The 25,041-nt window shown below is 45.7% G+C and overlaps 1 protein-coding gene and 1 pseudogene across 1 annotated transcript in view; one reads left to right on the forward strand and one right to left on the reverse strand.

The window, feature by feature from the left end:
* The window catches only part of PARP12 (poly(ADP-ribose) polymerase family member 12), a 40,849-nt gene extending 17,021 nt beyond the window's left edge, over positions 1 to 23,828 (reverse strand). The window contains exons 1-6 of the mRNA XM_044246703.1: positions 23,232 to 23,828; positions 19,281 to 19,416; positions 16,293 to 16,593; positions 13,938 to 14,039; positions 7,687 to 7,810; positions 2,485 to 2,680 (exon numbers count right to left, since the gene is read on the reverse strand). Coding sequence (XP_044102638.1) covers positions 2,485 to 2,680; positions 7,687 to 7,810; positions 13,938 to 14,039; positions 16,293 to 16,593; positions 19,281 to 19,416; positions 23,232 to 23,560 — 1,188 coding nt within the window. The 5' untranslated portion in view covers positions 23,561 to 23,828. The remainder of the gene's footprint in view (positions 1 to 2,484; positions 2,681 to 7,686; positions 7,811 to 13,937; positions 14,040 to 16,292; positions 16,594 to 19,280; positions 19,417 to 23,231) is intronic.
* Positions 3,180 to 3,340, forward strand: LOC122905633 (annotated as a pseudogene).
* Positions 23,829 to 25,041: the final 1,213 nt, after the last annotated feature.

Below are 25,041 nucleotides of genomic sequence, written 5' to 3' on the forward strand. Positions count from 1 at the left end.
AGGGTCTTGCCTTTCAAGTAGAGATGGATGCATTGTTCAGGTACAAAAGGGTGAGGACAACAGTAGAGGTTTTATAGCAAGGTAAAGAGGATCACAGGAAAGGGGGAAAAAATGCAAAATGTCAATCGACATGAGAAGCCTACTGAGAATGATCCAAAGAGGATACAGGTCAGGTTAAGGCATCCTGGAGCCCAACACCTCAGGGACGTCAAGGTCAACATAGGAAAATTCAGTGGGCTAAGAACAGTAATACCTTTAAACCCAAGATTACGTTATGAATTGAATTGTGACACACTGTTTGCCAAAAAAGATAAGCTGAAGTCTTAAACCTAGTACCTCGAAACTTGACCTTATTTGGAAACACGGTTATTACCCTGTAATTAGTTAAGATGAGATCATGCTAGAATAGGATGGGCTCCTAAACCACACAACCTATGCCCTTATAAGAGAACGGTCACGTGCAGACTCAGGGAGAAGGCCACAGGACAACGAGGCAGAGCCTGGACTGAGGCACCGACAAGCCAGGGAAGCCACCAAAAGCTAGGAAGAGCAGGTATGATTCCTAACAAGTTTCAAAGGAACATGACCCTGCTGACACCTTGGTTTTGATTTCCAGCATCCAGCTGTGAGACAATACATCACTGTTGTTCTAAGCCACCCAGTCTGTGGTAGCCTCCAGAAATTAATATAGTGGAGGCAATGTGGACCTGAAATTGGGCTGTACATCCTGAAATCAGGCAGAAGAGAACCTAGTTTCCCTGAATCAAAAGGAAATGGTCCTAAACTGTCAATTCGCAGAAAAATAAGAAAGAAATCCACATACGCAGAGACTCCAGGAGTGTGTGGGTAAAAGAAGAGCTAGAATGGACAGGCCACCCTAGGAGAGGATCCAGCTGATAGTACCAAATGAGAGCACACAACCAAAAGCCACTGAACTCACACACGTGCATCTGTACCCCAGCACCGTGCAATATATCAATGATACCCAAATACAGGTCATTGCCAGAGATTTTCATGTCCTGAATGAGGTCATACACTCCGCCTATACTGCAAGAAAGTAGCTGCATAGAAAAGAATAAGGGAAAAGCCTAAGTAGGGGGTGTTTGGAGGAGAAAGGCCCCTACTCCCTGAAGTCATGACAATCCAGTTTGCAAAGTCACCTAAGGAAAAATACTTTCGCATAGGGTGTCACCAGGGTCTAATGTCATCCCACTCAGCTCCCCAAGAAAGCGGACAAATCACAAAACAAAAGGTGAGAGGTTGTTGCATTAGCTAAGTTTCTCACCTGCCACAGGGTCCCCCCTGATGCTACCAGGTAAGCTCCATTCAGGGAGCATGACCAGCCCCTCATTCTCTCCTGCTCCTCCACGCCAGGCACGGCCTCCCCGCTCCTGCTCCTGACCAAACCAAGAGCAATGGCGGGGAGCCTCCTTGAGCAAATCTGCATGGCAAGGAAGGTGGAAAAAGCCCCAGGATGCTCAAGAGGGGCAGGTAGGTGGGAAAGAGGGCAGACAGAACAGCCACCAAGGAAAGGCTGGCACTTGAGGACACAGAGGGGAAGCAGATGAAGGCTGAAGTGAGGCCCCTGATGATCGTGACCATGTCCAATAGGCCAGAGGACAGCAATTCCTCTGTCCTTCAGCCAGGCAATGTCTCTGCCCTGAGGACCTGCTAGGTATAGGTACTATTCTCCACACAGGGGCACACTGGAGGCACAAGACAGACCAACCTCCCTGTGCTCACGCAGCCCTCATTACAGTGTTCCCAGAGAAGACGACATTCCAGGTGCAGGTAAGAACAAGAAACTCAAGCTTTAATATAGCCTTTTATAACCTGGAAGAACATAAGTGTCTATCAGACCACAATCCCAAAATTCATTTTGGAAAGCTATCCATATAGATGTAATGACCTTCCTATCCTTGTACCTCTACAAGTGACCAGGGGACTCAATCTGATTCAGCCATGAACATCTTCAAATAACTGGCAGCAGCAGTTATTAGATCCAGATTCCAAATCAATACCTGAAATGAATCCATTTTCTTACACTTGCCCACATTCTGTGAAGTTGCTGCTACAGAGAAGGCAGAAGGCCACCTCTGAAAAGCCTTCCAGTATACTGTGCAGCTACCCACACTCTCCTATACACACAAGCACTTGCTCTGGAGTTACCTGTTCGACAGTTGGAGAGGCATCTCTCTACCCCATTTAACAAAACCAATGAAGAAATGTCAACTCATTAAAATCTATAGTCATTCAGTTCTCATGAAGTCAACAGATACCTAAACATTCAAAGACAGAACCTCCTACAAAGAACAACTAACTAGTTTTGCCCTAATTCCCCCAAAGCAAGAGTCATAGGGGGATATGGGCATCTTTGCCTCTGTTGAGGACTCTCCAGGACAACCCTCATGTTCATGTCTGGGAACGGCTCCTCCATCACTGACGCTTGGGGGAAAATACTTGCCCTCTTTCTGTGACACTTACTTGTTGTCCATATTCCTGCCAAGAACCAAACTCATCAGTCCAGTACCAAACCCAGTCAGTGGTGAGGATGAAGTGTGGAGGTTTAGTAACCGAGGAGGCCGTGGAGAGGCGGCGGGCGGGGGCCGCGCCAAACATCATGGACTCAAAGTCTAGACAATCAAAGTGAAAGTTGCTGGCTGACTCAGCACACAGGATCCTGCAAAAGAACATGAGAGGTAAATGGAATTCTCCACCAGCCAAATGAACACTCGGGTTCTACCTGTGGTCTTCTAGATGCTCAGCTGATAGATGTGAACTTAAAATATAACAGTGTCACACTGTAGGGCGGGGGGAAGGTTCCAAGTGGGAAGAGGGGAGGACAGTCAATTCTTATAAAAAAAAAAATGATAATGAAATTAATATTCTCTGAAAATAAAATTAGTCTCTGCAAGAATGATCAAGAAAAAAGGAGAATATTAGAAATACAGACGGTAAAAAATGAAAGATGCCATAGATATGAAAAGGGATATTATAAGCAACTTTACAACAATTAGTTTGACAACAAATAAAATGAACAAACTCCTGAAAAATATAATAAATTTACCAAAACTGACTCAAGAAAAATAGAAAACCTGACTGATCCTCTAACAATTATAAGAAACTGGGCAGTAGAAACTGACCCTTCAAATAAATAAAATCTTTAAAAAAATCTTCCCAGCTTTGCGCAGTGGCAGTATCGTAGCCAATGAGGTTTATCCGAGGCGCGATTATTGCTATTTAAAAAAATCTTCCCATAAATTAAACATTACACCTCGATATTCTTTAGACACACGGTTAATTATTCAGGAAAAAGCAATTCTAACAGTACATGAGTGTTTTCAGAGAACAGAAAAAGAAACCATCCCAATCTCATCTTTATGAGGTTAGATATTTCCTAAGATAAAAACCAGATCAAGATAATATCAAAAAATTATAGACCAATCTCACTCAAACATGGATGCAAAAATCTTAAATTAAGTACTGGCCATCCAAATTCAGCAGTGTGTGTGTGTGTGTGTGTGTGTGTGTCAGAGAGCGAGCGAGAGAGAACTGCATGCACAACTATGACTTAAGCCTAGAAATATGGAGGACTTACCAGAAAATCAATGTCATTAACTGCATTAGCAAATAAAGGAGAACAAAGCATGGACTCTTGATACAGAAAAAGCACTCAATAAAATTACATTTTTATACACAATTTTTTAAAAACCTCCTAGAGGTGTCTGGGTGGCTCAGTTAATTAAGTGTATGCTTCGGCTCACGTCATGATCTCAGGGTCCTGGGATCAAGACCTGAGCCAGGGAGTCTGCCCCTCCCTTTCCCTGTACTCTCTCTTTCTCTCTCTCAAATAAATAAGATCTTTTTTTAAAAGATTTTATTTATTTACTTGAGAGTGAGAGAATGGGCATGAGAGGGGAGACGGTCAGAGGGAGAAGCAGACTGCCTGCTGAGCAGGGAGCCCGATGTGGGACTCAATCCCAGGACTCCAGGATCATGACCTGAGTCGAAAGCAGTCACTTAACCAACTGAGTCACCCAGGCGCCCCTCAAATAAATAAAATCTTGAAAAAAAACAAAAAACCCTCTTAGCATACTAGGAATAAAATTAGGATTTGTTAGCAAGTCAAAGATTCCAAGTCAAAGATTCCAAATATTCAATCACGCTTAAGGTGAAACATTTAATAATTACTCCGCTTAAAATCAAGGGAAAGAAGAAGAAAAAAACAATATTCCAGCTAATCACCACTTACATTCAGCATGCACTGGAGGTCCTAGCCATTACAATCAGGCAATAAGGCAATAAAAAGAAGTAACATGCGTAAGTATAAAAAAGGAGGAAATTAAAACGCTATTCACAGGGGTTCCTGGGTGGCTCGGTCAGTTAAGCTTCTGCCTTTGGCTCAAGTCATGATCCCAGGGTGTAGGATGGAACCCCACACTGGACTTCTTGCTCATTAGGGAGTCAGCTTCTCCCTCTCCCTCGTAAAATCTTTTAAAAAAAATACTATTCACAGATACTAACTTCTAGATAGAATACAAAGACAACTTTGAATTACAGATAATTCAAATTATCAGTAGAGTCTTCTGAGTTCAGATATTTTAGTAAAGTTGCAAGATGTAATAGCTGACAAAAAAGTCAACTGCATTTCTGTGCATCAGCAGAGAGAGACAATTTTTTTTTTTTTACTGGGGATGCAATGTACAATGTACAAAAGTTAACAATGTTTTATGGTGTATATATATTTTTAAAGATTTATTTATTTATTTGACAGACAGAAATCACAAGTAGGCAGAGAGGCAGGCAGAGGTGGGGGTGGGGAAGCAGGCTGCCTGCCGAGCAGGGCTCCATCCCAGGATCCTGGAATCATGACCTGAGCTGAAGGCAGAGGCTTTAACCCACTGAGCCACCCAGGCACCCCGTTTTATGGTATATTTAAAAGTTGCTAAAAGAATAAATTCTACAAGTTCTCATTATATCATAAGGGAAAAAATTGTTTTTGTAACTGTATAAAGGGAGGGCGGTTAACTGAACTTATTGTGGGGGTCGTCATACAATGTATACATCTGTCAAGTCCTTGTGCTGCCCACCTTACACTTCTACACTGTTGTATGTCAATTCTATCTCAATACAACTGGAAAAAAAAAAGTAATTCTCTAACAAAAGATACCTAAGACCTTAATGGAGAAATTACAGAACTACTGAAAGACATTTTAAAATATTTAAATAAATCAGCTGCTATCATGTATATGAACAGAAAAATCTCAGCACCATTAGGTTGTCAGTTCTCCTAGGACTGACAACAGTCAATGTAATTTCAATTTCAAAAATTGCAACAGAGATAAACCAGTAAGATTTAGAAATTTCTAAGGAGGAGCAAAAGACCAAGAGCCCAGGGAGCTCAAAGACAGACAAGATGGGAGACTGGCTTATCAGATGCCAACACACACTCTAAAGCTCCACTAGGTAAGACAGTGTGACACACAGACAGACAGACCAATGGAAGAGAAGAGACCAGAAACAGACCTGGGTGTATTTGCTAATTCCGCACCTGTCACAGGTGGCCCTGGAAATACATGGAGAAGAGATGGCCTACTTAAACAAGTGATATTTGGTACATGGGTCTGAAAATAAGCTATAAAAGGTGTTAAGAGTTTGCCAAATTTGGCTCAATTTTGACAGGTTTAAAATAACTGCTGGCAATGGATGTTGGGGATGGCCGCACAACGATGTGAATGTAAAGCCACCACAGTGTACCTACCCTTAAAGATAGTTAGGATGGCAAATTCTGTTATGTGTATATTATCACAATTTTAATTTTTTTAAATAAGTATGTTTTTAAAAAAGCAATTTTGGCAAAACTGGTTAATTCATCTGTGTAAGAATGAAAGTGGACCCATACTTCACCATCTGCAGCAAAAGAGTAAACACAGTCCTTAAAACATTGAGACTTTTGGGGCACTTGGGTGGCTCAGTGGGTTAAAGCCTCTGCCTTTGGCTCAGGTCATGATCCCAGGGTCCTGCTCAGCAAGGAGCCTGCTTCCTCCTCTCTCTCTGCCTGCCTCTCTGCCTACTTGTGATCTCTGTCTGTCAAATAAATAAATAAATAAATATTTTTTTTTTAAAAAAATCGAGACTTTTTACAGAAAATTTAGAAACATTTCCTCATGGTCTTGGGATAAGGATTTCTTATGACTCAAAAAGTACAAAACCATAAAGATAAAGATGGTTAAATACTTCTCTATATTAAAAAATATCATAAGTTGACAGGAAGAGTTTATTTTCAAAGCATATTTAATATCCAGAACTAAATAAAAAACTAAACACACAAACTTCCCCTTCAACAAAACAAGCAAACTACAAGGAATGGCCCCCAAACAGGCAGAGACACTTTCTCTCATTAGGACCTGGAGAGAGGCAAGCCGAGATACCACTTTACATCCCCAGGCTGGGCAAAGTTCAGATGGCAAACAATACCAGACATTAGGGAGAGAGTCACCACAGACCGTGGATGGGGGTGGAAAGCAGCAGAATCACTTCGGCAAACAGTTTAGCATCACCTGGCAGAGCTGAAGACAGACCCAGCCTACCTGCCCCCACCCGTCCCCCGCAGTTTCATCTGCCCCCCAACCCGCGCGCATGTGCACCAGGAGACAGCGCACTGTGGCTGAGTCTTGAGAACAGAGCGCTGAAAGGCGCCAAACATGGCGGTAGAGCGGTTAAGTCTCCATTTAGATGGGGCTCAAGACCAGGCGAGACTAATCTGTGGTGACAGATGTCGGAACAATGGTGGCCCATGGGTGGACACTGACGCAAAGGGGACAGGAGAAGACTTTCTGGGGTGATGCAAACGATCTCTGTTTGGATTAGAGTCTCTGCTACATGAACGCGTGCATTTGTCAAGACTCAGCGGACTATGCAATTACTATCTGTGTACTTCCCTATGTGTAAATTCTGCCTCAGAAAAAGAGAGAGGGGGGCACATGTGAGTCAATTCATCTTCCAAAGGGGAACAATTTGTTTCACATACTTTACCAGCAGCAATTTGTGCGTAATTGCACTCTGAGCACAAATTTATTTTTCCCATTTAAAAAGCAGGCTTAAATTCTTTTCTTGGCAACATATTTTAGCAAGTTCAAGCCACAATATGAGAAGTATTTGAAAATAAGCCTCTCTGGGACTTGCCAATTGACTCTGAACTGACTAAGTGAAAATAGTGGGACACACTTAGAAAAATTTAAAAGTTAAAAGCCTAACAATCAACAGCAGTTCAGCTACAGGACTTTACACACAATGGCTAAAATTTCACAAATGAATGCCTCTTGCTCTTCCGTGGTAATCAGTGTGGATATATGTACGTGATCAATCCCAGCAGCAAATGATTCAAAACTTACTTGGTACCAACATCTCCTTTCCCCACGGCTCCTTCCTAAAGGAGAGAAAGGTGGGAAAGCAGAGGACCAAAACACAGAATGAACATTAACTTCTAACTTCCAGCCCAAAGCCTTTACCTCCGGTCCAGGTTGTTTACTTGGGGTGGGAGGGGAAGAGGGTGTGCGTGTGCATGTGCACGCACATGTGTGTGTGATACACGTACGCGGTATCAAATCTCAACTCTGCTGAGTCTCAACTCCCCACCCTGCACTCAACCAGGCACACAGTGGACACAAGTGACATATTTCATACCTGTCTTTCCTGGGATTGCTATATGCCTCTTCAATAAGCTCCATTTTGTCCAAATCCTTCCACTTGCCTCTGTCCAAGAACTGCCATCGATATGGCAAATGGAAGTGAACTTTATTGCACTTATCTAAAATAAGAATATAAGGAAGTAAGTCATCTTGGCAATATATACAAAGCATGACCTAGTCCTGTGGTTCTCAATGGGTGTGGTGCTGCCCACTGACCTGGGAACACTTTGGAGAACTGCAGGGGAGTCATTTTTAGAGCAGTCATACCTGAGCACCTAAATACTGAAATGCTGTGTGTTCTATTATACACACTTCCCTTTTATGCTTCCCCTTTTAACAGGACATTAGGTCAATTTTTAAAAACACGTATGTTAGTAGGTTACATCATGTGTGAATTTCATCTCGCCAGTAAAGAGCTGATAGTGAGAACGCCAATCAGACTGCAGGGGGCAGTATGACGACCCATTATCGCTATGCATGTAGCATGGGACAAGGAGCGGCCATAGCAAAAACAGAGCCAGGTTCATCGCCACTAGAAACCCATCCAACCCCTGACACATCTGACCACAGCTGAGTCAGCAGTGTGGCTCCAGCCCACTCTGATCTTCTGGCTGCTAACATACTCACCCCCTCAACACACCCCCACATCTCTGAAGATGTTTATACACACCACCCTGCCCCTGCCCAAATACACAGAATGGCCCAGCTCTACAGTTCCCAGCCAGTCACTTCCCCACATCTTCCCTGCTCTCTGAGACCTCTGTCACTCCAGCACATCCCGCCTGCCTCGTCTGGAATGCACCCAACACTTTCTCTACCTTCCAATATTCTATATGAGGTTCTGGTATATCCTCACAGAGGAAAGGCAGACTTGAAAGAAAAGCTGCAGGACGCTCTTTGCACTCTGACACGGACCTACCTCCAACATATACGCAACTGGGTAGAAAGATACATGACAAGGTACACATACCTCTATTTGGGTGAAACACAGAAAAGAAAAATTAGAGATACTCTGATTGAATACATACATACACGCATATTTTTCCTTGCTGAGGGGAAGTGGGTCACCAGGGACAAAGCTATGAGGAAAGATTCCTGTTGTTTCCTATGCCTTCAGAATTCTGAACCATAAGAATATATTCCAAAAAACTAAATGTCTAGTTAAGTGAAAAAAGATACAAAACAGTGTGCATAGAGCACCTATGTGAGAAGGAAACCGACCAGACATATATGCTTGTACAAGAATAAAATCTTTGGGAAGGACAGCCAAGAACTGGTAACAATAATTGTTTCTGGGGGCACCTGGGTGGCTCAGTGGGTTAAGCCGCTGCCTTCGGCTCGGGTCATGATCTCGGGGTCCTGGGATCGAGTCCCGCGTCGGGCTCTCTGCTCAGCAGGGAGCCTGCTTCCTCCTCTCTCTCTGTCTGCCTCTCTGCCTACTTGTAATCTCTCTCTGTCAAATAAATAAATAAAATCTTTTAAAAAAAAATAATTGTTTCTGGAGGGGATCTGGGTGCCAGAAAAAAAAGGTATGAGAGAAACATTTCCTACTGGCTGTCCTTCATGCATCTTTATCTTTCAAAACAATGACAATGAAACATGGCTAATTTGACACTGGAAAAAAAAATAAAATTTTCTAAAAGTCTATGTAGTGGCACCTGGTGGCTCAGTCAGTTAAGCATCTGACTCTTGATTTCAGCTCCGGTCATGATCTCAGGGTCATGAGATCAAGCCCAGTAGGGCTCCATGCTCAGCGGGGCATATGCTTGAAAGATTCTCTCCCTCTGTCCCTACCCCCGACTTTTGCACATGTACTTTGCTCTCTAAAATAGATAAATAAATCTTTAAAACAAACAAATAAATAATAATAATAATAATATTGTACACAGCCTTTCAGGCACATTTCAATGCCACTTCTCGCCCACAGACTCTACAAAAGTTACCTTGTGGGGGGAGGACCATAGAGGCAGGCGAGCAGGCTGTCTGGGATTGTCAAAAGCCAGGCCTGAGGCCAGGCAGACAGGACAGACAAGAACACCCAGCCAAGGAGACTCAAACGAGGAAATTCCCCAGTTCACCAAGTCTGGGTTAAGCCACTCTGGGGACTCAGGACATCATGACTTGTCCAGAGTTACAGCATGGACAGCTCACAACAAGCTAAGAGACCTCTTGGACTCTCTACCAGAGTATGTACGATAGAACGATAATGAAGGGCCCAATCTGAATAGATAAGGTCACAGGCATGGTCCAGAGATCATAACCAAATAAGATTTCTTGTTCCCTCCCTGAGGGCACTATGGAAATGATCAGGGTTAATGATCAGTGTTCAGTCACTGCACCTACAGACCCCAGCTCAAGTGAGTGCTGGACAGCCTGAACAAAGACACTCCCCTTAAGAAGGCGCCCTTCAGGGAAAGCACAGCACCCACTACCCTTCAGGCTGACGCCTCCTTGTGAAGGACACAGGGGCCAAAGCAAGGTGCTGTGGTCGAACAGCAGTCCTGGGGCCTCCAGTTCTTAATGTGAGCTCAACGTGGAGCCCACATCACTCACAAACCAGAAGGAGCCCAAGAAGAAAGGGTGCCATGCAGGCCACTACAGCCATGGTGGCAGGTGAGGGCAGAGTCTCAGGTAAAGAGGTCCCTTGTCTGCCATATCTTCCCTGGTCCTCTTAACCCCTTTCTCCATTTCCTTTCCCTCCTTCTAATGTTCCCTGCTTTGTTGAGTCTAAAGTCTAGAGTCTAGGCTTTCCAGAAGGTGGGTTGCAAAAACCACATCGATTTGGGAGACAAAATAACACATCCATATCTCCTTTCTCCCTACATCACTTTAAATGACAGTCTGGATGGGGCACCTGGGTGGCTCAGTGGGTTAAAGCCTCTGCCTTCAGCTCAGGTCATGATCCCAGGGTCCTGGGATAGAGCCCTGTATCGGGCTCTCTGCTCAGCAGGGAACCTGCTTCCCTTCCTCTCTCTCTCTGCCTGCCTCTGCCTACTTATGATCTCTGTCAAATAAATAAATAATCTTTTTAAAATAAATAAATAAATAAATAAATGACAGGCTGGAGAGAAGAACAAATCCAAAAATGCTGGAAAACAATAAGGAGTGCCATCAAAAAAACCACAGAAGCACACAGAATCAAACTGACAAGAGTTAAAGAGAGAAAAACACAGGTAAATATGCAGAAGAGAGCTGCTATGGAAATGGGGTCTGGAGTGGGGGTCCTTAACAAACTCAGAGTTACATGTAACAAAAAAGCAAGGACACCTGGTCAGTCACAATGAGAGTAACTGGGACCCACCCACTGGAGCAGGCACTTCCTCCATACCCTGCTTGAGCCTTGCAACCTTGTTCTTTGCCCCAAGGAACATGCGAGTGTGGCCAGAGGGCTGGAGAGAGAGAGAAGCCATCAAAGCCCCCACCCCACTCCGAGGATACATCCCAGCAGCCCGCACCACCAAGCAGCTCTTCCCCTCTAAGCCCGAATCAGAATCGGAATCACCAGCAGACCCCAGGATTCTCAAGGAGACAACCAAGAGTCACCCAACATGTGAGGAAAAATAACATAGACGGGAAGCTAATTCACACACAAAAATCAATACCTAAGGAATAATTATTAGAGTAAACAGATCAAGAGTAACAGCTAGACCTAAACATAAAAGTGAAACCCAAAACTTCTAGGAAAAAAAAAAAACCATAGAGCCATTTTGGGGGGCTTGGAACAGGCAAAGATTTTTAGGACACAAACAAACTATAAAAGAAAAAGATACTAATATGGTCACTGATATTGTAACTTTTATTCCTCAAGGCACCATAAAGAAAAGGAATATGAATGATACAGATAAGGAAAATATATTTTCAATACCTCTATCTGACAACGACTTCTATAAACAATACTCAAAACCCTCACAACTCAATAATGAGAGATCAACAATCCAATTTAGAAATTGGACAAAATAGTCACAAAACACCACATATTGTATAATTCCATTTACATGAAACATCCAAGCAAATCCATACAGAGAGGATATAAACCTGTGGTTGCCAGGAGCTGGAGGCAGGGAGAATGGGCAGAGCACCTCTTTGGGACTGAAGAAATGTTCTAATATTGACTTGATAATACCTGCATAATTCTGTAACTACACTAAAAAGCATTAAATGGGTGAATTGTATGGAATGTGAATTATACTTAATATCCCAATCAAGCAGTCATATAAAAAAATTAGCAAAAAATTTAACTAGATACTTCACAGAAGATATTCAAATGGCCAGTAAGTACATGAAAATAAACATTAAACATCATTATCATCAGGGAAAGGTAAATTAAAACCACAATAAGATATCATTACTCATTAATTACAATGGCTGAAGTTTAAAAGACTGACAATACCAAATGTTAACAAGAACACAGAGCAACGAACTTTCCTACGTTGCTTATGGGAAGGTATACCAACTTTGGAAGACAGTGGCAGTTTCTTATAAAAAGTTAAACACATACTTACATATTCCAGTAATTCCACATCAAGGCCTTCACTCAAGAGAAGTGAAAACAGATAACCACATGAAAACTTGTACATATTTGTAAAAGATTTATAAAAGCCAAAAACTTGAAACCCCTCAAATGTTCATCAAACATATGAATGGATAAACAAATTGTAGTCAGTCCATGCAACAGAATACTCCTTAGCAATAAAAAAGACCAAACTACTGATTTCCCAGCATGGACAAATCACAATAACATGCTAAGTGAGCAAAGACAGGGACAGAAAAATACATGCTGTATGATTCCATTTATATGAAATTCTAGAAAGGGAAATCCTACAATGACAAAAAGTACATAGGGGCTGCATGAGGTCAGAAAACTAGAGGGTGAGGATTAACTGTAATGGGACAAAGACACTTTCAGAATTAAGAAATTCTTCCATATATAAATTGTTATTACCAGAACTCAGTGTACACTGAAAATTTTTAAATATTTAAAATGTTACAGTGGGTAAATTATAGCTCAATAATATTGATTTTAAAAACATACATGTATATATGACACACATTATCTGTTTGAGCTAGCATTCTGTTTCCAGGAACCGAGCTATGGAAATACGCATGCGTACTCAGATGCTCAATGGACTATCATTCTCACTGGATACTACAGTTGCTTTTTAAAAATAAGATGCACTGGGGCACCTAGGTGGCTCAGTGGGTTCAAGCCTCTGCCTTCAGCTCAGGTCATGATTTCAGGGTCCTGGGATCGAGCCCCGCATCGGGCTCTCTGCTCAGCAGGGAGCCTGCTTCCCCCTCTCTCTGCCTGCCTCTCTGCCTGCTTGTGAACTCTGTGTCAATAAATAAAGTCTTTTAAAAAAAATAAAAACAAAAATAAGATGGACTTACATATACTAAGGTGGAAAAAATCTCCAAGACACAATGTTAAGTAAAGAAAGCATGTTAAGGAATACCTATCACATGTACCCATCCGTTAAAAAATATGCAAAGCAAGCATCATGACCACACAGCACATGTTTACCTTTGGGGAAGGCTGAAGGAGAGCTTCAGAATTTACTCTGTATTATTGGACTCTTTTACAAAGTGAAAGTAGTCCTGAATTGCTTGGGTACCTTTTAAAGACTGAAAATGAAACAAGAAGTTTGGTGTTTTGTTTTGTTTTTTTTAAGAGTCACCAAATTTTAAAAGTAAGCTTTCTTCAGTCAAAGCCCAGGCCAACAGTAAGAAGAAAACAAAGGTTTAGTAAAAATACAGACACACATGTACCCACAAGAAGTGCTACTTTTGATAAAAGAGGGACCACGGAGAGAAACGCCCAGCTTAAGTTCTTGTTCCCCAAGAGCACACAGGGACATATACTGAGGGAGGGCCTTCTGGGTTCCTGAAGGATTTCTAAGTCTACAGCAACCCTTTATGAGGGACACTCATATTTGTTCCCACTATATTGGGTATCTGCACTGGTCTGTGACCTCAAGCTAAGCTGATCAAGGGTCAACACTTGGCACTTCCTGCATGGACCAGTTATATTCCCAAAAACCCACCTATAGTCTTATTTCCAGAAATTCAATTGTTACCATCCTCAACTCCCCCAGAAATGCCCCCCAGCTCAGTTAAGAAGGCCCTAATCTTCTTCTCTTCTTCAGAGATTGGGGGAGAAGACCTTGAAGGGTGGCCTTAGAGCAGAACTCTTGAAACGAGAAGCCACTGTCCCGCCTGCAATGGATGAAAGGGATTCCTCTGACCTACCTTGAAAGCTACAACTTTTCCGGATATGGTACAAGCAGATCTGATCGCTCTCCTCTTGGTTAGAGGTGTTTGGAGACACAGAACCTGAGCTATCTCTTCTTTCTACAAAGAAATACCACAAAGACGTATCAGCATCCATCAGAGCTTCTGATATGATGGAGTCAGAGTAGTTCAAGATACAAAAGAGAGAAAAGAAAATTCATTCATTTCTCTGCAGAAGACAAAAGTGGGTGAGGCAATCTCACAAAATCCTATGACGATCAGGATGAACTTACCCTTAGACATGTAAATGGACCCTCCAGCTTTTTAGAGAGGAGCCAGGGAGCCTGAGGCCACACGGCTGCTAGCGAAATCAAGACACCACGGACGGGTCCTTTTTTCTCATCTCTGGCTGTGCTCCTAATCTTGAAACCTCCTTAAGTAACTTCACGTCAGTTGTAGGAATTTTAATATAAAACAGGCACGGAGGGGATTTCAAAGTTTACCTTTACTAGTAGTGCTCTAATGAGGCTTTACCACTGGTCCCCCACCACCATGTAAGTACGTAAAATTCATTCACAAACCTTCAGTATTCAGTATCACCTGTTATTTTGTTATTCATTTTCCTTTCCCTTTTTATAGACCCCTCAAGACACCCACAGGCTGGGCCTGAAAACCTATACCTTTGAGGCCTTTAAGGACACCAACTTTGCTCTCCAAGGGCAGACAGCCTTCCCTCCCTTCCTAAGGCCAAAATGGAACTGACGCTCATAAAGATCTATTTAAAACAAAACCTATCTACATCTAGCTTCCCACTACTGAAAGAAATTAACCCAAAATAACTGAAGAAAATGTAAAGAAAAAAAAAAACACATATAGCAAGGACAATTTTTAAATATAAAAAATCAGGTAAGATCATAGTGTTAAGTTTGTTTGCTGGTAGTCCTAGCACTCACCTGATATTTTAGCAGTGGTCTATTAAAAATCTTAGATAACAGGGTGCCTGGATGGGCTCAACCCTCAGTGGGTTGAGCCGCTGTCTTCAGCTCGGGTCATGGTCCCAGGGTCCTAGGATCAAGTCCCACATGGGGCTCTCTGCTCAGCAGGGAGCCTGCTTCTCCCACACCCCACCCTCTCTGCCTACCTGTGATCTCTGTCAAATAAATAAATAAAATCTTTTTTAAAAAATCCTAGATAGGGGCGCCTGGGTGGCTCAGTGGGTTAAGCCGCTGCCTTCGGCTCAGGTCATGATCCCAGGGTCCTGGGATCGAGCCCCACATCGGGCTCTCTGCTCAGCGGGGAGCCTGCTTCCTCCTCTCTCTCTGCCTGCCTCTCTGCCTGCTTGTGATCTCTCTCTGTCAAATAAATAAATAAAATAAAATCTTTAAAAAAAAAAAAATCCTAGATAACCCCTACTAAAGGTCTATTAAAATCCCACAGACAACACATGGTTTGGTTATGTATTCTGGTGGGGGGTAAGGGGAGTACTGTGTCCTAGTGTCCAAAGGATAACCAGGGCCCAGGCCAGTGCCTAGCACCTGGCAAGCACACAAATTCGTTAACTTAGAGAATGGATAACAGAACGGCCAGCCAACAGCTGATACTGTGAAATCCAAAGGACCCCAATGTGTCATAACCTCTCTAATGGACTACATTATTTATTTCCCACATAATAAGTGAAGAAATGCTTATTTAATAAGCAATCTCTGCTCAAAATTTCCCCATTTGCCTGTCACTAAACCTGATGTTAAGAAAAAAAAAAGTTCTTTATGTTTCTTGATGTTCTTTAAGAAAAAAAAAAAGTATTCTAGCACACTTGGTCATTCAACAAATGCTTAAGTGCCCACTGTGGGCCAGGCACTGTCTAGGTACTGGAGAGGAACAATGAACAAAGCAAATTTATGGGGACTAAATAATTCCCTTTATTCATGTCAAAAAGAGAGCTGAAATTAAAATAGGCTTTGTTCCTCTGCCTTTGGCTCAGGTCATGATCCCAGCATCATGGGATCAAGCCCCACATCAGGCTCTCTGCTCAGCAGGGAGCCTGCTTCCCTTCCTCTCTCTCTGCCTGCCTCTCTGCCTACTTGTGATCTGTCAAATAAATAAATAAAATCTTTTTAAAAAAATAAGATAAAATAAAATGGGCTTTGTTCACTGCAGATTAGACCTGTTAGGAATTCATTCACCTTCTAAATGAATTGGCATTTATCTAGAATATCTTGCTTGTTTGTGGCTATGATTTCAAGTCATCTTCAAAACACCCACTAGCTGGGAAGGAATCACCAACAGCACTTTACTAAAAGCAGCAGAGACTTGCCTGAGGTCACACATTCCATTAATGTGGAATCCAAGGGCCCCAGTCCAAAGTCCCCTTACCAGAAGTCCCCTGTGGGCCCAGGGTAGGAGGATGCCCTCTGCTGGTGGTGGAGCTCCGATTCTTGATGTCGTGAGCATTTCTGTAAATGGAAGGCAGCCTGCTCACCAGATCTGAGCTCATGCCCAACCTCTCCAGTTTTTCCAGATTCTCAGCATTAGAGATATCATGTGATCTCTTACAGCCACTGCCAAACTTGCATTCACCCTGTAAGAAATACTGGCAGATATGGAGTTTGATACACTGCTTTTGAAAGGAACAAGAGCCGTAGGGTCCATCTCCTTTGTTATAATGAAGGCAGATCTGTTGACAGAAAAGGAAAAAAACACCAGCTTAGGAAGGCCACACAGGACACTACCCCCACTCCCGACCAGTGCATGGTCACAAGAGGTTCCTCTAGAGACCTAGCCAAAGTTGTGATTCCATCATCCTCACAAGCCGCAGAGCTATGAGAACATCCCCCACTCTAGACGGATGACTGCTAATGGATGCCCTTGAATAAAATGAGAACTGGGTGGACAGCAGATTGTGCAGAATAAGCTCTTCCACTGGGAAAACCCAAAGAACTTCCAACTGATCAGAGCTGCTTCCTTCTCAGGAGACATTTCAGTGTAACTGATAGGGCAGCAAGCTAACAACTTATACTCCACTTACAACCTCCCCCCATTGACTCACCAACACTCCCTAAGCCAGGCCTCAGCACACCATCTTCTTTTTCTGAAATTCAGGGTCAAAGAGGCTGAGTGTTTAAAGCATCTTGGAGAAGGCCAAATATAACCCTTTCCTTTCTCAAGAGCTAACAGAAACAGAGAAGTTCACTGGCTTGCCCTAGGTCACACAGCTATCTACATTTGGTATGTACAATGTATATTGAATTGGTTATTGGTAAAGCTGGGACTTGAACTTGAATCAACTGCACCTTCTCTACATTCCAAATTTCCGAAGATAAGAACCAGGCCAAAGACTACCAAGGGTCTACCCAGGCAATTCACAGGCATTACACTGAACAAGAGATAGAAATGCAGCAGAGGGCTGCAGAACCCAGACTTAGATCAGTAGGGACTCCACTCTGGGGATGGAAGCCCCAAGGGAAAAGGCCAGAAAAAGCTATGCCCTAACCTTGATTTTGCCACGTACAAGATGCCTAACCTTAGGCAGGCCACTCACCAGCTCTGAGTTTCAGCTTTTTAATCCCTAAAATGGGAATACTGCCACCAAAAACACTGGGCTATCACAAGGATTAAATGGGAAACACACAAAGTGGCTAATACAAATGTCTTTGAACATAGCAGGTGCTGGATTCATGGCGGCAGTCCCCGACTGCTCATCTGATAAGGGGACCAGACTGCGAGCAGAAGGCCTGGCAGGAAAGCTGTACTGGGTCCAAATTTACGGTCACAGCTCCCAGTTGCTGGCACTGCGTTCTGAAGCAACCTGCACACCCAAGTACAAAGGAGGCTACACACTCCGACTGGTCACCTTCCGATTCATTTTTCATACTATTGACAAAACAATCTCTCCAAAAGATTAATGCCCATTCTCCAAACAGAGGCCCCCTCACTGCAACTCCTTCCCATGATACTGAAGGCTGCATGGATGAGTCTCTACTCACCCATTTCTCCTTCTCCCCTCTCCCACCCTAAATCCACGTTGTGCTGACCTACATATAGTCCCCAACCATGCCAGTTCCATCCTTTCTGTGGCCCCCTTCTTCCCAGACCTTCATCCTTCATGCAACCTTCAGCATTCAGAGCACACACCATCTACCCCAGGATGCCTCCCCAGGTGCCTAAACTGGGCCCCAGAGACCAGAGTGCTGACTTCCACTGCAGCATCTAGAACAGCACCTTGCAATCCATGCTGACTTATCTGTCTCACCCAGGAAATGGGCCTCCTGGAAGGGCAGAACAGGGTTTTTTCTCTCCTTATCACCAGTGCCTAACTCATAGTTGAAAGTCAATAAAGGTTAGATGAATTAAATCAATACTAATTTTCAAAAGGCAAAAGAAAAAAGTTAATACCTATTATGTGCTAATCATCACCAAGCCATGTAAAACCTTTCTCAAATGGGTGGTTTTAATTAAATAATATGGAAGCATTTTCATTGAAACAGGTCAACCTAATCTGCATAGCCTTACCCCACAAACATGTGCTGGCCACAGGACACCACTTGGACGTGCTGCACAGCTCAGCTGCTGCCCTCAGGAGCCGCCACCTTACTCACACAGAGCCCGTGCTCCCATGGGCTGCTCTCAGGCAACAGCGAGCTACTATAGTTCCGAACCTCCCTTTGGCTAGACAGAAGCTCCCTTGGAACTGTGCTACAGTGAGGGTCTCTTCCTACCCCAGCCTCTTCCTTTCCCCAATCCTGCCACATCACTGCCCAAAGGCTCCCCACCTTCTGTTCCGTCTCCACTAAATCTCTTGCACTTCGAATCCGATCTTGGTGTCTCTTCTCAGAGGACCCAAACTAGTACATAGTCATTGCACCAAGGTTTGCAAGATGCATAATGCATCTGAAGTGCATTATGAGACTTTACCTCAACTAAAGTTCAAAATTCCCTGGGAGTGACTGACTTAGTACAGACAGTATCATTTCCTCGCAGACCTCCTGGATCTGGCAATAACACATGGTTCCAAGTCCTGCTAGATGGGGAGGAGCTTGCTGAGTCTCTCATCCCCTCATCCCCATGTAAGAAACATCATGCGGCAGCCACTGGCCAAACAGACTTTCCCAACCTCAAAGAAGCCCTGCAAAGATGGTGCCAGCACAAATGTAACAGAAGGAAAGGAGTCTTCTAGACAGGGCAAGGTTGGCCCAAGGTCAGAGGTATAAAAATCAGCAGAGTCAGGAATGTAATTCAGGTCTCCTCCAAGCAGATCCCTGTGGTCACTATGAGGTCTCTTCTGCTATAATATTTCCTATCTTCAAACCTTCTGGCTTCTCCCCCATCACTTACACACATAGACATCCCCTCCCGGGAACTCACCTCTGGCAAAAGCCAGGGGTCATTCTGAAACAAAAGCTGGCAGAGCTCATTGTAGCTGAGATGGTCAACACCGTGAGTTCTCAGCACACTCAGGTTGTGATCTGTCGTCAAGCTGTGATTGTTTCTACAGTTCTTCCTGCAAAGAAGCAGAGCTGGTGTCACAGTTCAACTGAGCCTCCCCAAAATTCTTATGTTGAAGTTCTAACCCCCCAGTGACCGTATTTGGAGATAGTTTATAAAGAGGTAATCAATGAGGTGCCTGGGTGGCTCATTTCCTTAAGTGTCTGCCTTCAGCTCAGGTCATGATCTCGGTGTCCTGGGGTCCAGCCCCAAGTCAGGTTCCCTGCTCAGTGGGGAGTCTGCTTCTCCCTTTTCCTCTGCCCTTCCCACTGCTTGTACTCTCTCAAATAAATAAAATCACTTTAACAATTTAAAAAATAAAGAGGTAATTAAGTTAAAAAGAGGATGTGGGGGAAGAGGGCCTAATCCAATCTGACCAAAGTCTTTCTAAGAAGACAAAATGAAGACACAGACGCACACATGTGAGGACAGGAAGAAGACACCATCTGCAAGCCAAGGAGTGAGGCCTCAGAAAGAAATCAATCTGCCTTGATCTTAGATCTCCAGACTTGAGAATTGTGATAAGTTTCTGTCTAAGCCCCCAGTCTGTGGTACCTTGCTCAAGGTACAAGGTACAAGGTATGAGTTTGTGCTGCCCAAACTCATATAACTCATAAAATCAGTCTTTAAGATAATTTTTCAGGAATAGTTCTTGATATTGTTTAGCAGCGCCAGAGAAAAACCAGCATGTTTATACGATGAAAAACCACAGTGCTTGTTTACAAAGGAAGAGGTAGCACCTTTGAATTCTAGGACCAGGACAGCACCTCCTATCAGTGTCTGATAAGAAAGACAGGGCCATTCCCCAAAGAAGAGTCACAGCATGCCAGTCGGTGGGCACTTAGCAGACACTTAAACAATGGCTGAATAAATGAGTGTGGACACCTACGGCTAAAGGTATGTGTACACCCACTCATGCCTTGAGGCCCAGCCCTTTCCTCTGCTCCCCTCCTCCATTCTTAACATTCACAAGCAACATTCATTGCAAGCCAGGCACTGGCACCACACCCCAATGATCCAAAGTCTTCAAATGATCACCCAGGTCACCAGGACCTAGAATAGTCAGGCAAATATCATTAGCTTTACTCAAACATTGCCCAAGCTCTAATGTCATGTTAATAAACACACATTAATTAATAAGTTAATTAGCATTAATAAGTTAATACGTTTTTCAAAAGAAAGCCAAACTCCTGATAGACTTCCCCATCTCAGTGAAAGACAACTTCCCTCCTCCACTGCACACACTAACAACCGTGGAGTTGTGTGGACTCTTCCCCTTTCCTACTCTAGTGAAAGTGACAGAAAACAGAAAGGATTCTAAAATGGCAGGGCAAGTGCAAGATCAGCCATGCTCAGAAGATATCAGTGCAGACAGGACGGGCACCTCCTGAGTCTGAGAGAAGTGGAGAAGCAATCAAGGGACACTGCCTGGAAGGTGTCAAGCCTGGGCCAAATATCTGGGTTGCAGAACCAACCAAGGGGAGAAAATTAAAACATTCTAGGCAAACTTGATGCCATCAAAATGGTGAAGATGATGATGGTGACAACAGCTGCTAAAACTTGCTGAGCATCTATCACAAGCCAGGGATTACCTGAAGGTTTTATATGTCATTCAGTCCCCAACAAGCCCATGAGATGAGTGGTATTATCCTAACTTTGCTGATGAGGGAACTGAGGCTCGGGTATAAAGTCACTTGCCCAAGATCACGGAACTAGTAAGGAGCAGAGCAAGGGCTGAAACAAGGTAGTCTTGTCTTGGGGCTGTGCTCTTAAGCAACATGCTCACTGCCCCTAAGCACAGGATGGAAGTCAGGGACCTGGGACCCTCCCCAGCTGTCATCAATGATCAAAAACAAAAGCCATGATCTGTTTCTGAAACAGCTGATCCTGTGGTTCAGGAAGACAAAGCACAGTCATAGGGAAAGCATCAAAAGGGCAACCAACCACCCCCACTTTCCCGTATGTGACCCTAAAGCGGTCAGTGAAGGAAAGTCTAAGAAACCGTCCTGTGTGAACCACAAGGAAAATGGAACCAAGAAGACTGAGAAAGAAAGCTCAGAATCATCTACGCCAGTAGATATCAGACTTCCAGATTTCCAGAACAAATACAATCCGACCCCAAATTTTGGGAACTAGCTGGAGAACAGGGCTGCTGTCTTTATTTTACCAAATACAGACATTAACAAGAGCCACCAGTTAGAAATCACTCATTCCATCTAGCCACCATTTATCATGTCCACCTTCTTCTCCAGCTGCTGCTCCTCATTCTCCCCTGAGGTGACACTTCTCTGCCCGTTCTTGAGGGCCCAGTTTCCCTGAGGTCCCACCCTCAGCCTCCACCTCAGCTCTGACTTGCTCCTGGGGCTGCAGCGTCGGCGAACACCAACCAATAACTCCCAAACCTGCGCTTGGGACCCTGGCCGGGCTCCCAGGCTTCAGACTTGGCTGTCCCTGGGCACACTTCTCCTGCTCTCTCAGCCAATAAGAAAAGGAAAAATCAGCCTTCAGTCGATAACAATAATAATTTAAAAAAAAAAAAAAAAAAACCAGGGGGTGCCTGGGTGGCTCAGCAGGTTAAAGCCTCTGTCTTCGGCTCGGGTCGTGGTCCCAGGGTCCTGGGATCGAGCCCCGCATCGGGATCTCTGCTCAGCGGGGAGCCTGCTTCCCCCTCTCTCTCTCTCTCTGCCTGCCTGACTACTTGTGATTTCTGTCTGTCAAATGAATAAATAAAATCTTTAAAAAACAAAAACAAAACAACAACAACAACAAAACGAGTCATCTCTCTGTCAACAGTAAGAAAACAGCCACCACCTCTCACCCATCCTGTCACCACAGTCACACCAACTTCCCGTCTCTCAAATCTCTCACATACACATCCCTCCCGCTTAAGGCCTTAGCTAGCTAGGCCCTGGAATATTCTAATCTAGCAATTTCCCAGCAGCTGCTTGGGGGGGGGGCGCGTATTCCACCGGTGGACGGTCAGGAGACATCTTGTGGTCCAGGGGATGTGTGGGAAGGTAACTACCACGTCCAGACCCACCAACCCTCCACTGTCTGTCTTGTCCACCTGCTCCCACAACCAGATACCAGAGTGGCCAGAACGAGACTCCCAGAGACCGAGTCAGGTCCGCCGTTCGGGGTCCCTGAATGACCGCACGGACCATGCCCCGACCTCATGCTGACCAGCGGACCTGATGTGAGCAAGAAATAACTTAACCTACTGTGTTAAGGAGGGAAGAGAGGGAAGGAAGAATGGAAGAAAAGAGAGAGAAAGGAAGGAAGGGAGGGAGGAGAGGAGGGAAAAAAAAGGAAAGAAAAAAGGAGCCAATTCTCTACACAAGCGGACTGGCTTCGGGACAGGAGCACGCATTTTCTTCCAAGTGCGACAGAAGCCACCGCCACCCTGTAAGCAGGTGAACAAGAGCGGAGACGGGTTTGCGACTCCTTCGGCGGAGAGCCCCGGGCTGCGTGGCCCTCAGAGCTCGCTCTGGAGAGCGGGGCCTCGTGGAGCTCCAGGAGCCAGACGCGGCCGCTTTCCTCCGGGAGAGCCCCCAGCCCCGTCGCCCCCCGGGGTGTGCCACCGGGTACCGCGCTCCAAGTCACTCTCGGAGGCTGCAGGAGCCTCGGCGCCACCGTCCAGCCCGAGTCCCTCACAGGGCGCCCGGTATTCAGGAGGTGCTCAATAAACGTTCGCTGACGAGAATTAAGGCGGGGAGGCCGGGGAACGGCCACCTACGGCGTCCCCACACTTCAACGGGGCCCCAAGCGGGCTGGGAGGGCAGGACCCCCCCGGTCCCGGCCCCGCCGTCGGACTCCCGGAGCGGCGCTTACCCGGCCCTCGTGAACTTGCAGGCCCCGTAGACCAAGAACTTGCAGAGGTGCAGCTGCGCGCACAGCCCCACGCAGCCCGGCTTGGGGCTCGGGTGCGCGCGGCACAGGCGCAGCGCCGAGACGGCCAGCACGACGCGCTTGGTGGCCGGCGCGCCGCCCGCGCCCGCCCGCGTCGCCACCGCGAAGCGGCCGCGCTCCCGCAGCAGGCGCTCCAGCGCGTCGGCGCCGACGCCCTCCCGCAAGCGGCGCCGCAGCTCCTCCAGCTCCAAGGCGCCCCCGGCCGCGCACAGCACCTGGGTCACCTCGCCGAGGGCGGCGGCCTGGGTCATGGCCGCGGCGGCGGGGGCGTGCTGCCCGTCGGAGAGCGCCTGGCAGGACCCCGGCGGCGGCGGCGGCGGCCGACGCGGGCTGGGCGGGCGGCTCCCGCGGGGTGCAGACGCCAGCTGGAAGCGAAAGCGAAAGCTGCCCGGGGCCCGGGAAAATGAAACCCGCGCCGCCTCACCACGCCCCCCGGCCCGCAGCTGAGGGGGCTCGGCGGCGCCTTCCGGCCTCAGGGCCCCCAGCTGTGCGCGGCCGCCGGGCCCCGTGGCCGGCTCCTCCGCTCCGTCGGCAGCCGGGGACCCGAAGAGTGGGTCTCCGGGGCTTGACAGAGACGAGCAGGCACGTCCTTCGGGGCAGCGCCTCGCGGCTCGCGAAGCGTCTTCACCTAGTGGCCGGGGGCGGAGACACCCGGGCCGTGCGCAGCTCCCGCCGAAGCCCCAGGCGGTCGGAAATCGCGCGTCCGCCAGACCCCGGGACCTCTCCCCGCCGCGCGCTGGCGGAGCCGGCCGGGGCTTCCCCCACATCTGGGACGGAGCCGGGGTGCCCCGACGGCTTCCGTCGACGCGGGGAGGGGGTGCGGGGGCCACGGGCCGGGTCACCTCCCCACACACTCGCGCCCGTGACGGCAGTCGCTCCGAATTGCCCGCGGACTTCAGGCTACTTTTTCTCTTCAGGGCTTTAGAGCTTGAAAGGGTCTGTCTCTCCTAGAAAGCATATCCGTTTCTCCTCAGAGAATGGAATAACCAAGTGTTTAAGGAGCATACGGAGCCTAGGCGCACACTCGGGTTGTTGACAGAAATGTGAACTGTTTAGAGAGCCCTTTGGGAAAGGAGTCTGGGAATCGCTATGAAAATTTGTAAATGCGCATGACCTTTGACCCAGCGGTTTGTCTTCTGGGAATCTTCTAGAAGTAAAAGCAACATAGATGGGTTACGGAAGAAAATGTTTATGTGGGGCGAGGCATGGTGCAGGGAGCAACGTGGTTGGTCCTTTCTCGGACTGTCACACAGCTTTAACAAGCACGACCTAGAAGGACGTCCCTGACGTGTTAAGGAAAAAAAGAAAACGGTATAGAAACGTCTAAATCAGTAGCAAAAAGAGCATCCATTTGTGTGGGAAAGTGGCTATGTTTGAATGAGCAAGAAGGCTGAGGAGGGACACACACTGTGCCAAAATTTCCATTAACACTGGCAGTAAGAGGTACTAAGAAGTGGAAAAAGGATGAGGGGCAGAAAGAAAATTTAGGTTATGATGTTAAAATTCTATATGTTACTATAAAAACGTAAAAATCTCTTAAGTATAGTAACCTACAAATGAATTAGGGAATGGGATGAGGGGCAATTTTCTCTTGGCTTTTGATTGTGGATTTTTTAAAAATTGTGTAAAAAATTTTTCTTAAGATTTTATTTATTTCAGACATTGATGGAGAGCAGGATGGGGGGGAGGGGCAGGGGGAGAGGGAGAAGCAGGTTCCCCTGCTGAGCAGGGA

Source organism: Neovison vison, chromosome 4 (assembly GCF_020171115.1).
Source record: "Neovison vison isolate M4711 chromosome 4, ASM_NN_V1, whole genome shotgun sequence".
NCBI classification, from domain to species: Eukaryota; Metazoa; Chordata; class Mammalia; order Carnivora; family Mustelidae; genus Neogale; species Neogale vison.